Source organism: Oryza glaberrima, chromosome 5 (assembly GCF_000147395.1).
Source record: "Oryza glaberrima chromosome 5, OglaRS2, whole genome shotgun sequence".
Taxonomy (NCBI): domain Eukaryota; kingdom Viridiplantae; phylum Streptophyta; class Magnoliopsida; order Poales; family Poaceae; genus Oryza; species Oryza glaberrima.
Window position 1 is genome coordinate 7,557,535 of NC_068330.1, and position 19,636 is coordinate 7,577,170.

Sequence of the window (19,636 nt, forward strand, 5' to 3'; positions counted from 1 at the left end):
TCTTAAGTCCCAATCCGTGGTAGCTGAACTGCTACGGCAAGGCGCTACAGTGTATTGGAGTAGCAATTGAGCACTCAGATTAAAACCCTAAAAACAAACGGTTCAGATCAGCCAGGTACTGTAGCATCAATACTTCACTTTTCAGCTTGTACTGTCACATTTATATTGTAGAGGTTGATCATAGCCCTAGGATTGTGAAGGGATGGTGCAGATTTCTCATAATTTAATTTACTACCTGTGCCTTTTGTTATCTAATACAAAAGATCCCAATCCGTGGTGGCTTTTGAGGGTTCGCATCTTCTGTCAAGAGCAACCACAATGTGACATAGAGGCAGGTAGTAAGCAATAAAATAACCTTACTATTTAGCAACAAATATTGTGAAAGCTAGCAATAGCAACTACTAGGTAGTATGGCTACTACCAGCAATAAGAAACTAAACTATATTATTAGTACAGTGAATAGTGTAGGTGCAGGGTGTGGAAGGCTAGGGATTGGTCTTTTTTTCTATTGCGGGGCATACCTTATGTTCACCTTTTGCATTCACACATTGTGGCATATGTATTAGCTACTACCACTGATTCTTGGGCCCACCTTATTACCAAGTTTAGCAATAAGCATTTCTTTTTGCCTCTAGGGAAGAATGGCAAAGGCGCACTTATGAAATGTGAGGAGAGCTACATGCTATGCCATAGGTACAGTGATAAATATTGTTTGATTAATTTTTTGAGGCTGTTGTAACGATTGATCTCGTGCATCCAAACTTGATACAACTGCTGTAAATAGATAATGACATAGGGCACTGTAGCTCTCCGCCATTCCAACTCAGGGCATCTACAATGTAAGGCACGGGTAGTAGTAGCCTTACGTAGGCTATACTGTCTAAAGCCACACATAGGAAACTCTACCCCCAATAAAGGATACTCTCAAATGGTTCTACAAAATCTAAGGGTACTAGTATCCCACAATACGTGTCTCAGCCCACAAAGCCACAGAGTTATTTTCCTCTTCTATCCTTTTTCTATTTAGCCTTTTCTTCTTTTGTTTTCTCCGCCTCCTCGCCTTTTTCCTCTCGTCACCGTCTCTCTTTCTCTTTCATCGCCGCCTCTCTCCCTCTCTCTCGTTGCCGCGCGTCTCTGCCGTTCCCGTCGCCGCCCGTCTCCTCCGCTTCCGCCGCCGCCCGTCTCTGCGTGGTGGCCGACGGAGAGCCGCGCACAGACGCGCGGGTCGACGGCGAGCGGCGCGAGGGGTGGGGTGGCCGACAGCGAGTAGCGGGTGACTGACGGCGCGAGAACGCAGGAGCGGGTGGAAGACGGTGTCGAAGCTTCTCTTCACTGCCTCTCTCCCAGATCTGTCATGCCGGCAGCCGGATCTGGCATGCCAGCGATCGGATCTGGCCGGCGTCGCCTCTCTCTCTCCTGCTGCCCGTCACCATCCACCACTCCGACGAGGGCGCGGGGCCTACTCCGACTCTGCCCACCGTTGGCTCCGCTTCACCATGCAGAGGTGAGAGGGGCAAGAAGGGAAAAAGTAGGGGGAGGAGGCGGGGGACGGGGCACCGAGATCGCCCAACAGTAGCATCGATTCGTGGCTCAAGAAAAGAGGATTGGAGGAGGCAGAGGCACCCGTTCCCCTCGTGAGGATCGCACCTCCCTCCAGGGGCACGGCTAGTGGACGGGAGATGAACGGCATGAGCAAGGATACGAGTTCAAGCTACGCATTGAACATGGCCTCATGGGATACGATCCCGGCTTTTGAACACTGTGCAGACAGAAACTGCACAGTAAGTTCCAAATACAATACCCAGCACAATCTTCACCAAGATCTATGGATAGATGCATTCCTGCAGTAGAACATAGTGCTTTACGCTAGAGATGAAAATGGCCAGAAATGAATATTACTTATATGAAAGCAGCTGTCGGGAATTTACTATATCTATAAATTTAATTATTTATTAACGTAAATTTGACGTTGACAGTAATTAGAAAATTAAAGTATATATGTAACTATTACTAACCAAAAGATAGAAACGATATATATTTTATATTATGTTTTAAAAAAACCGTCTTACATATTTTTGTACTAACTCCATCCCTAAACATAGCAATTTTAAATTTATACCCTTGCCCTGTGCAGCCAAAGATTCGATGCACTGGAGGCACTTCAGAGTTCAGAGTTGCAGTCATTGTCCTCTACTGAGCTGTTCCGCCGTTGACTGCAGTGGTGACACAACGCAGTTACAGGTTCGGACGGCATGTCGGCACATCACCACAAGAGCTACAACCACAACAGGTACTCCTCCACTACGGACAGTTGGTACAAGTACGTAGTATTGCCTTGTAAGAAAAGGTTACACGCACACGAATACTAGCAGTATTCGTACAAGCCGTACAGGTACAGCTCGGTGTAAGGTTCGTTTGCCAGTGCCCACTGCCTAGCGGTGGGCAGCAGACATGCGCAGGTGGATGGATGGCTTTTTGTTGTTTTGCTCTCATCAGTGCCAGGGAACCTCACACGTTCGCCTCAACATTGCAAGCCTCTTGGACTCTAATGTCTCGTGCCTGTTACTGGTAATTACTCCCTCCCTCCCATAATACAAAGTATTTTGAGTTTTCTTTTTTACTGTTTGATCACTCGCCTTATTCAAAAATTTTAAAATTATTATTTATTTTTTTACTTATTTTATTATCCAAAGTACTTTAAGCACAACTTTACATTTTTTATATTTACACAAATTTTTTAAATAAAACGAATGGTCAAACAGTGCAAGAAAAAACTCAAAATCACTTATATTATGGGACGGAGGGAGTACTACTCTCCCCGTCTCATTTCAGTGTAGCTATGAGCTTTAGTAACACCAATTATTTTATAATTAGTTTTTTCATTGTTATTAGATGATAAAGTATAAATAGTACTTTACGTATGATTTATTTTGAAAAATATTTTAAATAAGATATACGGTCAAATGTTGAACACGAAATCTACAACTACACTTAAAATGGGATGGGGGAGTCCCCATCCTAGAATGGACTAGATAAGGACGGTTCATTTCATCGCCAAAATAAACCCGATTAAATTTTAGCTTTACTAAATATTTGATAAGGTATTAACAATCTAAACTTTGTTCGTATTAGCCTCCACTACTAAAGTTTGATAATTCTATAGCCTTTCTCGCAGAAAATTGATAAAAGTAGCAAGCCAAACATAACTTAAATATCTCAACATTATTAAATATTGACACTGGTAAAATTTATCATTGCTGAAATTTAGTAGGAATAAATCATGCATGAAAGTGAACAACCCCATATAATAATAGTAATTGAGCGTACGCAATGCCGTAGTATGCCGACGTTCAAATGGTCTGTCCAATATTTGTGACACTTCGAAGTGGAAAATGACTCGCATGTCAGGAATCTCTTTTGACTATGGTTGTGTTTGGATCAGGGACTTTGTCCCTATTATATCAGATGAATTTAGAGTATTAAATATATACTACTTATAAAACTAATTACATAAATGAGAGCTAATTCGCGTGATAAATTTTTTAAGCCTAATTAATTCATAATTAGCGCATGTTTACTGTAGCATCACATAGGTTAATCATGAATTAATTAGGCTCAATAGATTCGTCTCGCGAATTAGTTCAGGGTTATAGAATGGGTTTTATTAATAGGTTACGTTTAATATTTATAATTAATGTCTAAACATCCGATGTGATAGAGACTCCCTATCTAAACACGGTCTATGGCACCATAACGAAGTAGTCATTTATTAAAAAAAATGGGATTAACAGCACTATGTACATATTAAAAGTTGAGTAAATTGAGAAAAGATGAAAATTTTCATTTTACAGCTATGTACTTTTGTGAAAAATCTGAAAACCAATACTGAACTTCAAAACCAAATAATATTTATTTAGCCTGTGTTTACAATACTTTTTCCCCTAGCCCAAAAATTAACTGGTTTTGAATGGTATTGTGCTAACATGGCTACGTGTTCACTACTAGTGGTAAAATCAAAAGAAAAAAAAATGAAATAATTTCACATGAGAAGGAAGAAAAAAAAAATTCTCCATTGCAAAGGCAGCATGAATGTTACTACTACTCCATCCAAAAATACAAGAGGCTTTATGGGTAAAATCCCTAATCTTTTAGATAAGAGATATTACCATCCAAATATCGTACCTCTTGTCACCGTATGATTTAATCAACAAGTTTGATCATTGGGTAGGATTATTATTACCAGAGTAAATGAAGATGAGAAACGATTGGCCGCACTCGCACGTGCTCCATGGTTGACACTACAGTGAGTGTAGTGATCACCCAAGTGAGTGACCAGCAATGCACTAACCACTCCCCTCGTCTGTATCCTATCATTGTCTGATCTCTCAAGATCCAACAATTATGCTCACCAAACAATTCAGTCTACTAAAGTAAATTACAGCAAACTGCCGCGAGACACGGTTAAATGTCCAATCATGTCCACTAAATATCAGCTCAATCTGGCGAATATGCGAGAATAACATTTTCAACTTGCATTTCTGAGAATATTTCAACTTGCATCCAAAGTCATAAGCATCTAACTGGAACTGATTCCGATGCAAAAATGTCACAATTATTCTGCAAGAATGGATAAGATTACAAGTCCAAAACATAATTTTGATAATACATTGTAATTATAAGCTTTAATTTCCTCACTATGGTTGCTTAGCAAAACAAATTGTCCAACTGAACATCTCAAGAACCAAATCTTTCTTTGGCCTGGACTCTGAAAACACCTAGAAAATCTATTAAAATTACAACAAGAAGGCTGCAGAAATCTACCAAAGATGAGAAGATTCAAGAGAAAAATACACACTCAGAAAATCATCACAGAAAGAAGAAGAATTCTAAGTTACAAATCAAACTAACTTATCTTACAAATTTGACACGAATTCACTGAAGAGATTGACAGGGGACACCACCGATTAACCCCAAAATGGGCAAATGGAGGAGAGTCAGATCTTGGCCTGGTCTTGGTCAGCACCGGAATCCGAGCACGCGGCCGTCCGCCGGCGAGACGCCGATGCGGCACACCTTGGCGGCGACGACGTGGTGGGTGAACACCCGGAGGATGGTCACCTTCCCTTTCACCACCAGCAGCGAGTCCACCTCCATCACCGGCGGCGCCGCCACCTGCTGCTGCGGCGGCGGCTGTTCTTGCTGCAGCGCCACCGCGCCCACCGCCGCCGGTGAGGGGCCGGAGGCGGGGACGGTGATTGTCTGCGCCGGGGAGGAGGAAGCGGCGGCGGCGGCGGAGGAGGTGACGGCGAAGGCCGGGACGGTGAAGCTGGTGGCCATGTACTGCGTGCGTCCCCCGTCGATCTGGCCGGCGGGGATGTACATCGAGCCGACCTCGCCGCCGGCGTAGGCGACGCGGAGCGAGCTGTCGTAGTGCGCGAGCGGGGAGCGGTTGGGGTTGCGGACGGAGGCGAGCTGCTGGAACGTGAAGGCGACGGTGCCGTTGCGGGAGGCGAAGGAGGGGAGCTGCACGGCCGTCACGGCGATGGCCGGCGCCTGCGGCCGGTAGAGCAGGAACAGCGCCGCCGCGGCGCCGCCCGCGGCGAGCAGGATGAACAGCGCCGCCACGACGCAGGACGCCGCCACAGAGGAGGAGGGCGAGGGGCGGTGGTAGCCCGCGGCGGCGTAGTAGCGCGGCGGCTCCGGCGATCTGGCCATGGCGAATCTTGCGGTGGTTCTTGGCCGGCGAGGCGAGGAAGGGAAGCGAGCTGAGAGAGTGGGAGGGTAGTCGCTAGTCAGGAGTCGGCTAAAGTTCACCGCTTCACACGACACGAGCGGAAAAGCGATGGAAGCGAGGTTGGTGTGTTTTGATGTTGTTTTTAGATGGTTTTGGGTGGCTGAAAAGGTTTGTTTTAGTGGTACCAGTAATACTCTAGCCGAGCACTTTGACTCGAGTTGACTTGAATTGACGCTTTACCAGGTTGCTATAACTATATGTTCCTTCTTTTCCCTTTTCCTTCATTTGTCTTCTACAAATCGAATGTCCGATGTTAAGAGTGTGTTTGGTTGTATCTGTTTAGTCTGGCTCATCTCTCTCATCCAGGTTGAGCTCGTCCTAATTAAGGGGATACACATCCAATCGTTTGGTTGTTTGTATTAGTCTAGCCTGGTTTGTATGAGATATTGTTTGGTTGTCTGCACGAGAGATACGGTTCAGAGGAGAATTTGTTTGGTTGGTTGTATGATACGCATGTATGATGATCCAGAACTTATTTTTTCATATATCAATCTTCTTATTGTTAGTAAAACAATTCATCAATTGAGCTAATGTAGTGGAGAACCACGGGTGGTGTTCTTTTCTCCTGAAGATGAAGATTAAATGTTTTACACAAAACAAGGTGGTATTAACGTATAATTAATTGAGTTTTAATTATTACAAACTTGAAAAATAGATTAATTTGATATTTTTAGAGCAACTTTCATATAGAAAGTTTTCGCACGAAACACACCGTTTAGTAGTTTGAAAAACGTGCCACGAGTATCCAATTTTTGTTGGAGAAAAGAACGAGGTTTATATTAGTGACTAATTATGGGCTTAGAGAATGAGAACGGTAGAAAAAAAAAGAAAAAGCGCTCTCGCGTCCCGTCACACTCCTTGCCACCGAGCATGACCCCCACTGGCAGCCTGCTCTGGCGAGCCCGATTGCTCACCATCGTCGTAATCACCGCATCCATCACTTCCTGCCGCTCGCCGCACGTCTTGCTCCACTACTCTCTAGTCGCGCCGACGCGTCGCTCCCTGTCATCGTCGTGGTGGCGATGATTGCCGCTGTTCATCGTCGTGGTGGCGATGATTGCCGCTGTTGCTCGCCGCCGTCGTGGTGGTCGCGATGGTTGTTGCTGTGCTCACCGCCGTCGCCATCGTGGCAACCAGATCTGACGGGAAACGCTGGAGGTGTCAGATGCGAAAGGGATTATGTGGCAATAGCGCGGACACCAAGGAATGGATGGGGAAAGACATCGGTGATGGCGAGGCAAGGTCGATTGTGAGCTTCCAAATCTAGAATCCTCTCCTAGTCTTCTCCTTCCTCCCGCCCATCTCCTTCCTCTCGAATCTAGCTGAGGTCGAGCCTGGCGATGAGCAATGCAGCAGCAACAAAACCTAGCCTTTTCGTTTTCGAGGAGAAATGAGAAAGAGGCAAGGTGGTGCCAGTGACCCCTTCGCACCGCTTGCAGGGGGCACTTTTGCATCTGCTTGTCCTGGCTCCAGGACATCTACAGGCAACCAAATAGGCTGCAAGTTGTGATGAGGGTGAGATTGCAATTTGTGCAATCTCACTATGTGGAGAAAGTCTTAGCCAGCTCATACTCCTTATGATATTAGTGTACTATTAAGGAAAAACAAAGAATAGCACGGGATTAACTGAGATCCCAGGCCGGGCCCGCTTACATCTGGCAGCTTTCATAGGTCATAGACTGCCCTCACAGACCAACACATGTCTTTTCTGCACACTTTGTCCTCACTCGGGAAGAATTTCCCGGTCAGTCACCCATCCCAAATTGCTTCAGGCCAAGCACGCTTAACCCTGGAGTTCTTTGGAAATTGGCTTCTGGAAAAGAAGTTACAACTTGTTAATATGAGTATTTTATTAATCCTATTAAGCCCTGTGCCGAAATGTTGCAGATACTCCCAGATCATTGGTTCATTAATGTATTTGGCTAGTGCAATGAGGCCTCACATCTCATTTGCTACGAGCAAGATGAGCCGGTTTTATTTCAAATCCGGGAGATGATCACTGGCAATACTCTGGAAAAGGTAATGCGCTATCTTAAAAGCACAATGGGCTATGGAATTCACTATACTAGGTACCCAAAAGTACTAGAGGGTTATTGTGATTCAAACTTGACATATGGTGCTGATGAGAAAAACCACAAGTGGATATGTGTTCACACTTGGAGTTGGCGTTGTTTTCTGTAAGTCTTACAAGTAGACCATCTTAACGAGGTTAACAATGGAAGCAGAACTCACAATATTAGACATCGCCACGATTGAGGCCGAGTGGCTTTCTTGAGCTCCTGATGGATTTGCCGGTGGTTGAAAAACCAGTACCAGCTATCCTGATAAACTGTGATAATCAAACATTGATTATTAAGGTGAACAGTTCGAAGGACAACATGAAGTCATTTAGGCATGTAAAACAAAGACTGAAATCTGTCAAAAAGCAGAAAAACTCCGGAGTGATAGCGTTAGACTATGTCCAGATAGCTAAAAATTGGCAGACCAGTTTAGGGACTATCACGTAATGTGATAGATAATGCATCGAGGGAGATGGACTTAAGACCCACTTGAGTTACACAATAGTGATAACCTATCTTATGTGATCGGATATCCTGTGAATTAGGATGACAAAACAAACTATTGAGTGACTGCGAGGAGAGACCCTGAAATGGGTCCATCTCTATGATGTACTTCTATCCTTTTCTGTACGGCAGGATGGTGTATACCTTAATGTCATCCGTGTGGTTTTCTTAGGCAGAGATGTTGTCCTACAAAACATCTTACAAGCAACACAACTACATAAGTTCGACTGCTAGTCACAGTCTATGATGTTTGCGTGATCTCCAGAGAAAGGCTTGGAGTTTGAACATAGGGGATGCAAACGGTAGCCTAGTATCAGTTAAGGAGTTGAGTAAAGCCTGACTACACAAGACTAATAATTCAAGGTATAGTCCATTGTTCAGTTGCGGTCTGGTGTATCTCCTTTTCTAGGTAGAAGTTCAACTTAACAGTCTCTATCGAAACACTGGTATAACAAATAGGTGCAGAACTGAGAACATTTCCTGTGAGCCCTAAAATTTGGTAGGGATTGTTGGAATAAATGGGCTAAGCCCAATTTATTTCCAGTAAATTTTATTGGCCCATAATTAATCTTATAGCATTAATACCATATTAGAAATTCAAGTGAAGAAATCTTAACTTAAATACGGAGTTATTAGAGAGTCCATGTTGACTAATTGAGGTGGTGGTAGGACTGCTATACGTGCACGCGCGTGCCGATCCGGGTCGGCCGGGGCGAGGACGAGGCTTGGCTTGCGTGGGCGCTCTCTCGTTTTGCAACGGCTGATTAATTCTGTATTAACAAGCGACTTGATTTCACTATTAACCATATAATTGAATCGGATTGATTTCGAGATTACTCCTGAACGTTACTCGTTGGTGCGCAGTATAAAAATGCCCACCAGGACAGATAGAAGGGCTCATCCCATTCTGCTCAGTTCATCTCTTGCTTGATTCTCCTCGGACTCTTCCTTCTCTGTACATGTGTAGCCACCACGTCCCCGGTTCTGATCACCTGCATGTATTGGTGCTCATGATGAGCAGGTGCCTCCAGAACTCTGTCCACTTACATACCTGCACGGGTAGGTGGGCGATCAAGTTTTTAGAAGTGTCAGGTGGGCGATCAAGTTTTTAGAAGTGTCTGGGCATGACTGCTCCTATTCCCGATCTGCTTCTACTTCCTCGACTACATTGCAACCTCTTCGTTGGCCTCTTCTTCCTCTACATCAACATGCCGAACACTGGTACTAGTGCTATTGGTGGAAGCATAGGAAACGGCAGTGGCATTGCTGGAAGAGACAGCACTGAGAATGACAACACCAATGGAGGCAATACAATTGCTTTGTCATCCACTGGAGCGTTCTCCAAGTATTTCTCAATTCTTCTATTGGTGCTGAACATGTTGTTAGAAGCTTTTTCTCTCTTTAGCATTTTCATGTTTATCACCATGATCGCTTTCTTATATGAATGTCATGATTATTACTCAAATTTTCTAGATTAAATATACCAATTTATGACCATATTTTCAACACAGCATTGATCTACAACAGGTAGTATGTGTGTTTATAGATCTTCGGTGAGTTCAACATAGAAAGGCAGGAGTATTGGAGTAAGAAGAGGATAAGAAAAAAGGAAGATGAATCAGGAGAAAAGAAGTTAACGGGATGACTGGTGACCAGTGGCGGAGGACGGCAAAAAATCAGGTATGGTGGTGTGGCCCATGAACTAGCACGAAAATTAGATCATGACAAGAAGAAAGGGAAAAAAACAATCCCAATGCACGAAATTATATGACGCAATCTCAATTCTCAAGCATGGCAATAAACACTAGTCGAAAAGTGTAAATAGAAGAGGCACTCATAAATACCTCAAGATTGTAGTTGTCAACAATACATCACATGTAAGAACGAACTAGTGAGGATAGATAGACATGTAGTGATGTAGAAACTGCAAAATACTAGTAAATAGCAAAGATTGATTAGTATACTATATACTTGAGATTGATAGTCTCCTCTGCCTGCCTCACTGCCTGGATGCCTGCTGGCTGCTGCCCTTCTGCCGTGCTGTGCAGCGCAGCCTGCGCTGGCCGCCTGCGGGCTGCGGCCTGCCTCCCGCGGCCGCCGCACCGCTGCCCAGTGCGGCCGCGGGAGATCAAGGTATGGCGAGCGCCATACCTCGCCATACCGACTCCTCCGCCACTGCTGGTGACGTTTAGTCTTCGTTAAACCTCCGTTACATGATAATTACGTGCGGTGCGGTGCCCTGCACGGCTGCACCTGAGCCGAACTGGTACTACAAGAGGGCGACGCGACGCGCTGTGCAAAGGAGGCGCCAAGGAGAGCCGCGTCGCGTCAGGGCGTGCAACACCGGAACCAGGACGAAGGCGAGGAAACGCGGTTCCCTTCCCTTTCTTTGGATGGACTGGACGGAGGAGAGTTGGGCTTATGGGCAGGATTTCAACAGTGAGGACGTATTGGGCATTGGTAACATGGGCCTGCGGCCGAGATATTAAAACTGGGCCACGATTGAGCTGCACGGTGGAAAGAAGATCGGACGGAGGCTGATGGCTGGAATAATTAACAATGACTTACTCCATCCGTCCCATAATACATTAATCTAGGGCTGGATGGGCTATATTATGGAACGAAGAGAGTAGTTATATATGTTTAGAAATAATATATTTATATGTTTAAATAATGTGAAAATAATGTGGATATAATAATTTGACATTGCTTGCATATTAAGTTCTAAAAATAAAAAAAATGTAAATAATATGTCATGTTTGCATGACATTTAAAATACTCGAGGTAACAATTGCTAATGGATGATGATATGGTACAATTGTATCTTGAGCTTTAAAAGTTAGTGGATATCAATTTTATAGTAAGATAGGATGTGGCTGCACAGAAAAGAGAGAGTCGGTATTGTGTCAGGTAGTGAGAAATTGTATAGATATATAGAATTCCTCGTTACAGAACCGCCTGGGAAAACCGTGTGGCCTTATTAAAAATCATGACCCCATTCGTTTCTCTAATTTTAATTTTAGAGGATAAACTTTTGGATTAAAATGGTACACTTTTTAAACTGCTAAACGGTGTATTTCGTGCGAAAACTTTCTATATAAAAGTTGTTCTAAAATATCATATTAATCTATTTTTTAAGTTTGTAATAATTAAAACTCAATTAATCACACGTTATTACCACCTTGTTTTACGCTAAACATTTAATCTTTATCTTTATCTTCAGGAGATTCAAGAACCACCACCAAGTGTCCACGTTCACTATACAGCTCTCTGGCTTGTCTGTTCTCTTTCTCTCCACACTTCCTCTCTCACTCAACTCCTCTTCGCCTCTCGCTTTCCTGATCTTTTCCTGCATTGACCTTGATTCTGGTGACGAGATAGCGGCACCAAAGGGGAGGTTCATCTAGGTGGCGTAGGGGAGGGGCACCCGTGTCCAAGGAGAGGGCCGACAGTGGTGGAGGAACAGGACTGTGGCAGCATGAGAGTTCCAGCACCCGACCACTAATGCTCGCTGGTTTCGTCGGTGACGATATGGCTTGGGCCCGACGGTGGGGACGATGAGAGTTCTTGTTTTTTTTTTGTGAATTTTTTATTTGTGGATTGTGGCTTCCCTCGTTGTGATTGTGGCTCTTTTTGTTGGATTTGTGGATTTGCTAGAAATTGATGTACTGATCTAGAAATTGATTTGCATATGGATTTTTTTGATTTGGCGGGAATTCTCAGGTTTGGTATGAATTTTATTATTTGTTCGGCAAAAAGAACTTTGCACATCGGTTCTCTTAACCAAGCCGTTTGAAAAAAAATCAATCTATTAGGTGTTCCTTTCAAAGAATCACATTTAAAAATTTAAATCGATTTTTAAATATGGTTTGTTATTAAGAGGGCTGTGTGAAAAAAAAATCAATTTCCAAATGCAGGTCTCGAACCGCCGGTGAAAATATTGATTTCTAAAGTCGTTGGCTCATTGCAGAGGGGGACGGTAAAACCGCCTCAACAAATCGGTTTTGCCCACCCAAAGAAATCACATTTGTAGTGTAGGATTGATAAAAACCAAACAAACCTACCAGAGAAGGAGGGGGTGAATGGTAGGGAAACAAAAACCCAAAATCTTTTGCGAAATAAAATATTTATCTCAAACGGAGTAGATGACGAAGTCCTGTCACCGCCAGTCATACTGCCCACTACCCACCGATCAGATCATCGTTGTCTGACTGGTCAGGCCGTGCGCACACCTGCGGTCAGACCGCCGCACTCTCGCCGGTCAAATCGCTACCTTGCCTGCTGTTAAACCGTCGGAAACTAGAAAAAACCGGTAGATGATAAACTCGAAGATGTAGATTGAATCTTGACTTTATTGCATTAACTAGTGTTTACAAAGTGCACCAACAGTAGTCCTCACTAAAATCTCGAACTAAACTCGAAACCCTAACTTTCTCTCAACTCAAGTCTCTCCAAAACCGATACTGGAAGGCCACACCCTCACTATCTATTTATACACGAGGTAGGTTGTGCAAAACCCACGAATCTAACACAACTTAGGACTCCCAACCATGTGGGAAACCCTCTCTTGCAAGTATACAACTTATCCCTTTACTTATCTCCATCAATCTTCCCAAATTTAGACTCCCTTCCAAATTCGACTCCTCTTTCTATACGCACACAATCCCTCTTATATACCATATGGATTCTTCATCACCACGTGCATTGTTCTCCAGCCTTTTAGCATCCCGCATGATCTCTTGATCTCTAGACGTCTACTTCTCCCAAGTCAACTCTGATCTATCACCGACAACACTCTCCCGAGGCCTCAAGCAACACCTGCACATGCAACAACCAAGAACCCAACTTAACTGACATTAGTATAACAATATTATCCATATGCATAGGAACCACCTATAAGTCAAATCCCTGAAGGAAACATCCAAAACCGATAAGACAACCTGAAACCGACAATGAACAGGAATCTGCCAGTTAGGCCGTCAGGCTGGTCAGTCTGACCGGCGGCACCACCCGGGGTCAACAACAACATCACTTCACAAAAGCAATCATCTATATAACTCTGAAATATCATCACAAGAAACCAATCTTTCACACATGAAATATTAAAACCACCAATGCTTTCATCACACAAAATCTAAATCAACTCCTTGATTTTACATATAGTAGGGCATGTCGATAGCACCTACTGTTACGGTAGATGTCATGCGTCCATCTGCCGTCAACGTGCTTAGGGTGTGTTTGAAAAATGGGTTAGGAGAGGTGGGATTGGGAAATAGAAATGAATGGAGGGATAGTATGAAATGGAGTGAGAAGAATAAATGGCTTACCCTTTATGGGATGGGAAATCATATCCCAAAGTCCCAAACCCATGTCCCAAAGACAGCCTTACAGCTTAGTGACCAACAGTAAAAGAAGACACCAAGAACAAGCCCATGTTGGATGGCTATAAAGAAGGGAACTTGATTATCTTCCGATACGAGGAGCAAAGCGAAAGTTTAGAATCTAACAAAAAAAAATCTAAGCTCACCACCAAAGCATGCATTGGATCCATGCATGGCATAAGGTACTTGCTTGCAGCATGCAACTCATGTCGGCCTACTGAGCACAATATATTATACTATATATTTTTTCAAAAGGAAAAGCAGCCTCCAACTCTTTTTCTTCCTTCTTCCTCTACGTTGTCGTAGTGTCATCGATATGATGTTTGGGCCACCGCCGTCCGCCGGTGATAGCATTAATATCCCCGACATGCCAACCATTCGTACCATTTTCCCTTTCAAGTAACCCCACTTACGGCCTTACGGGCATCTGGAGCCGAACAAGCTATTGTGCGCATTATTCGTGAAGCATTTGAAGTCGTACATATCATATCCTTGGTTCGAATCTGTCTTTCCTCTTGGTTCCATTCCATTCGGCATGCACATTGGTCTCAGTGATTCTCTGGCTGCTTAATTTGTTGCAGGCGGCGGAATGAATAATCGCAGGAGCGAGCTGGGAGGATCGGCGACGCAGAGCGTACCGCGGACATGGAGTCAGCGGTCTGATTTGACCATCAACGATGTCGCGATAACCCAGGCAGTGATTGGGAAGCTCGTCACCGGTGTGGGCTACCTGTCGCTGACGTGGTCGACGGTGGTCCTCCTCGGCGGCTTCGTCTCCACGGTGCCCATTAACGAGTTTTGGTTCCTCACAGCTATCAGCCTAGTGCTTGCATCCACGTAAGTGGCCTCTCATTCATTTGAAAGCCCAGCCATTCGTATATGCCTGTGATTCGTGCTTTGACAAATGTTCAGCTGATTTATTTAAACATATATATATACGCCTATGATACATCTTTTTTAGGCAAAACAAGTACTTCCTCCGTTTCACAATGTAAGACTTTCCAGTATTTCCTCCATTCATTTAGATATATGTTAAGATTCATTAACATATAAATATATGTGAGCAATGCTAGAAAGTCTTATATTGTGAAACGGAGGGAGTAACAAATATAATCGGCAATAATGCTTTCTGTTAGCAACTTTTTTTTTTTTGTCACGCCGAGCAATCACAATGTTGACACCTAATGCTTTGCATTGTTACGGAGTTATCAACAGCCTTGAACTAAACCAAATCAAATCAAGATGGGTTTTGTAAAACTAAACCAGCTAGCGGAGCTTCTTAGTTGGGATAGGGATAACCACTCGTCTCATGGGCAAACGGAATATTTTTTGAACAAACCTACAAACAGGTAATCACACTCTCGTGACAAGGACGGACGGCTTTCAGCATAAACCGATAAAGATGGATGAAAACTAGACTAGAACTAAGTAAAAAGTAGATGTGATATTGAAAAATGATTCAATTGGCTAATTGTGTTAAAATTAGATTGGTGTCTCAATTGAATGGGCCTTGGCCCTTATAAAGGGGTTGGTCTTGTCTCCTACAAGACCTCCTCCATGTCAAAATCGAGGTAGAGACCAATTAGAACTTAGAAAGTACTTTCCCAAGCAAGAAAACCCAAGACCCGATGATATTCTAGTCGGAGTAAGACTCAGCCGGTCTTATTGGCCAGATGCCGCTGGTCAGACCGACCACATACCTGCGGTCTGACTAGCCTCAAGGCAATGGGCAGATCGGCCTCCCGTGGTGGAAACCGGGTACTTCCAAATCTGTCCATGTTTTCCTATTTCGTGTTTAGGTGTCAAATTTGGGCGTTAACACTTCCATCGAGTGTTAGATGAGAGGCACACGAGCGGATGTCACGCCCAGAAATTCATTATCCGAATTTCAAGCAAAATGTGTATTAAAATCTCTGTCCAGGACCAGCCAGAGTACACAAACGATAAATTAATAAACAGATCTACATCTTACAAAAATAGTAAATAATGCTTACAAACTTAGCAGAAATAAAGAAATAATCTAGACTTAATCTTCACGACCAAAAGCGTTGCATCCTCCATAAAACCACAGGCATCCTCAATGTCCGGAACAAGCTCAATCCTCATAGAACTCACCATGTGAACCATTCTCTGTCTCTATATTAGGAAAAATAAAGCAAGACTGAGTACTAACCACCGTACTCAACAAGTCATACCAACGGGAAGGTATGATGCAAGATATTCACAAAGGAATGGCCATATGATATTTGCAATAAAAGCAGCATTTATAAATCATAATTTGAATACAGTAAAACAATATATAATTAAGCAATATTAAAATATCACTGCCCAACGCTAAACCACGTTGCAATAGGCCCAACCAAACCACCTAAACTATACCAGTTCATTAAGTCATATTATTAAGAATGAGACTAATCACGGTGAGCTGGTTGACCGCCCAATAACCGGCACGACTATTCGAATAGTTTTAACTCTGATCAGAGGTGTACAATTTTATCCACAAGACACGATTCCACACATGTTACCATGCGCTGAAGTACTACCGCGATACTGCAAAGGGAGAAACCGTGACAAAACCCTTCATATAACTCTCCCTAACCGAACATACCCACCTCAGCTTTCACCCCCTCCTTTTTAGCTAAGTCGGGCAGTCCCCTCTCGTGCCTAGGTAAATTCGGAAACAACAGAGACCAGAGCTAGGTCTGAACTTCACCATCGCCTCTACCCTTGCCATGGTATGTCAGCTAGGTTAAGTTATACTCTAGATTTAGCCTGGAGCCCACGCTAGCCTGTGATAAGTACGGTTATATCTTCTAGGGATTCCCGAGAACCAATCCTTAATTGTCATGGCACGACTTCCAAAACCATACACCCACAACCCACCATTAAAGCATATTTTTGTTTAATTAAACTTTAACCATGGTGGTACATCATCATATAGTTAAGGACTAATTATGGTGAATCCCATTATGAACTAATTGATCTAAGCATGGCTAAGCATTCCTAAACCAATCATCTAGTCAATTATATCCCAAGCTATCAATGGCATAAGATATCAACAGGCTGAGTACGATAGGCATCCATCCCACATGACATTCTAAAATAATGCAATTTAATAGAAAGCATGGGATTTTATAAAATAGGTTCAACATGATCAATGTTGTATGTATGACTTGCATTGCTCTTGAGCTGACGGAACCTCAGCAACCACTTCAAAATAAACTGGAGCGTCGGAACTGTCGGAATCTAAACGACAAACAAAGCATACAATAATACATCAAATAAGTCTGTGGTGGATATTTTAATGAATTCACTGCAACTTTAATGGATTAAAACGGAGCTCAGATTATTTAGATATGAATTTTAGAATATGAGATGTGTATTTACTATTAACCGAAAAACCTTAGTCCATTATTACACATTAAGAGAAATAAGTCAATGGAAATATAACACCAGTAAGCAAGCCTCATGGGATATCAACTTAATGAGTCAACCCACCGTGACATGGGACCACTCAAACGGTCAACTGAACCGGCGAACGGAACTGATGGCTTAGAACGATTCTAAAACTAAAGAACGACTCGGGACGACCGAACGAACGAGGCTTTGGACTATACTTCATGCGAACGAATGATTAACGACTAGCGAATGGCTGCAGCAAGACCGGTAGACTTAACTCGGTTTGCGGCAACGACCCGGTACGGCAAACGGTAGGCTGGTAGCGACTCGGGTTAACGACTGCGGCTAGGCAACTCGGCTACCGAGCGACAAGTGGCGGCTAGGAAGTGGCGGTGTCACGATCTAGCAGCGATACGACTATGGCAAGCGGTGATAACCGGCGGCAGCGGTGGCAGCGCGGGACAGCGGCGACGCTCAGCGGCTGGCACGGCAGTGGGCGGCAGCGGCGCACGGTGGCGGCACTCGGCAGCGGGTGGCTGCGGCTAGCGGTTGCGGCAGCACAGCACAGCGGCGGCGCGACTGCGGCTAGCGGCTGCAGTGGCACGGCACAGCAGCGGCGGCTTGACAGTGGTGCAGCAGCGGCGGCGGCACAATTAGGATTAGACCCACTACGCAAATAGGAAATTAAAAACCTAAACTAGGAGATCAAGGTTAGGAACCTCACCAAACCTAGATGATCGGGGAGGAGGAGATGGCAACGATGATCCGGCGGCACACACGGAGACGACAGCGACGCTAGACAATGAGGGATTAGGTTAGATTAAACCCTAGGAACCTCACACAATGACAAACCATACCGGCGGGAGAGGAGGACGGCTCACCAGCGACGCAATGACGACGACGGCGGGAGGCAGCTAGCGGTGGCGGCACAACGACGGTGGTGGCTAGGGCGTAGGGGAGGCGACGGCTAGGGTTTTGCGGTGAAGGAAAATAGAAAAAAACGGAGGGGTATGGGAACTTAAATAAGAGGATGCGGAATTAGAGTAGGTTTAGATTAGGTGGGCCCGGCGGCGCGCAAGGGGAGGGGGAAGGCGGCAGCCGACCGAGAGGGGGAGGGGAGACGCACACGTTTGGGAAGAAGGGGAGAGGGACTCAGCTAGGGAAAGGGGAGGGGATTTGGATACGAATAAGAGGGGACCAAAAAAGGAAAGGAAAGGAAAACCAATGCGGTGCCATTTTGGGAAAGGAAAAGGAAACAGGACCGGAAAAAGAATATGACTCGGTTCAACATACAAAACGAAACCGTGGCGGCAACGGGGTTGGTGGATACTGTCGACGAGTGATACTCGCGGACCGGAGGAATAGGGTATTGGGGTACGTTGGAACAGGGATCTACGTAGTATGATATCAAAACAGACAAAAGACAAGGATTATACTGGTTCAGGCCCCTTATCAGGTAATAGCCCTAGTCCAGTTTATATGGGATTGATGATGATGAGAACAGATTACAATTCAAAGAGAGTAACCGAACAGGTGATACCGATGAGATCGTAGTCGAGGGATTCGATGAGATCTCCCGACGAGTTAGCTCTGTGGACTCCGGCTTCGTAAACTTTGGTGGGTGTGTTGGCGATGAGATGCGATGCCCATAGCCTATCCCTAGGGGTCCCTTTTATACCGTGGGATACCTTGACCCTCAAGTAAGACTTGGAGATTATGTAAACCGACATGATATACTAGAGATTTTACCCCTTCCGAGTAAGATTTCAGCAATTCCTTAACTCGTAGAGATATTTTCGATAATTTGAGGTAAATTTCTAACGGCGTATCCGGAAACCAACCGTATACGTGAGGGTATACCTTATTGGTATATTCCGTAAGTCGTAGGACAGAGGGTATGCCTTATCCGTAACCCTGACAGATACAGCATACCGCAAACGGGGAGAGTGAACTGGGGACGGTTCACAACCAAAGGAGAGTGGGGAAAGAATTATTAATTCAACTCCTAACATTTTAAATTAACTTCATTAATTCCTTTGCTCTGAATATTCTGTTAAACATCCTGTTAGTGATTTAAAGCAAAGAAAATTCGAAAAAAAATCTCCGTGACAATTCTGATTATTAAACACATTGTTCTTTAGAGTTTCCTCCTGGTTAAGAAAGTAATTTCTATAGATGATTTAGCAATGATTTAGCAACTACAGAAAAGGGGAAAACTCCGGGTGTGACAGCGGTCGCCCTGACCAACGCAACAATGCTTGTCCGCTTGGGGCCGACTTACAATAGACTCATTAGCGTCAACTAACAAGATGTTATATATCTATCAAGATTTCTTGTTAAACTTTTTATGTACCCAAGGTTACCCTATCATGGGTGATATTAGTTAGTGATATTGGTGAACTACTTTTCTAGCTAGTTCTGCCCAGGTTCCCCTAACCGTTTTCGGGGTGGTTACCAACCCCCCCCCCCCCCTATGAGGGATGTTAGGTTCCGATCTT

The 19,636-nt window shown here is 44.2% G+C and overlaps 1 protein-coding gene across 1 annotated transcript; it reads right to left on the reverse strand.

The window, feature by feature from the left end:
* Positions 1 to 4,595: 4,595 nt before the first annotated feature.
* Positions 4,596 to 5,836, reverse strand: LOC127774383 (uncharacterized). Its single transcript, XM_052300614.1, has one exon. The coding sequence runs from the start codon at positions 5,713 to 5,715 to the stop codon at positions 5,017 to 5,019; it is 699 nt and encodes a 232-aa protein (XP_052156574.1). The 5' UTR covers positions 5,716 to 5,836; the 3' UTR covers positions 4,596 to 5,016.
* Between the last annotated feature and the right edge of the window lie 13,800 nt (positions 5,837 to 19,636).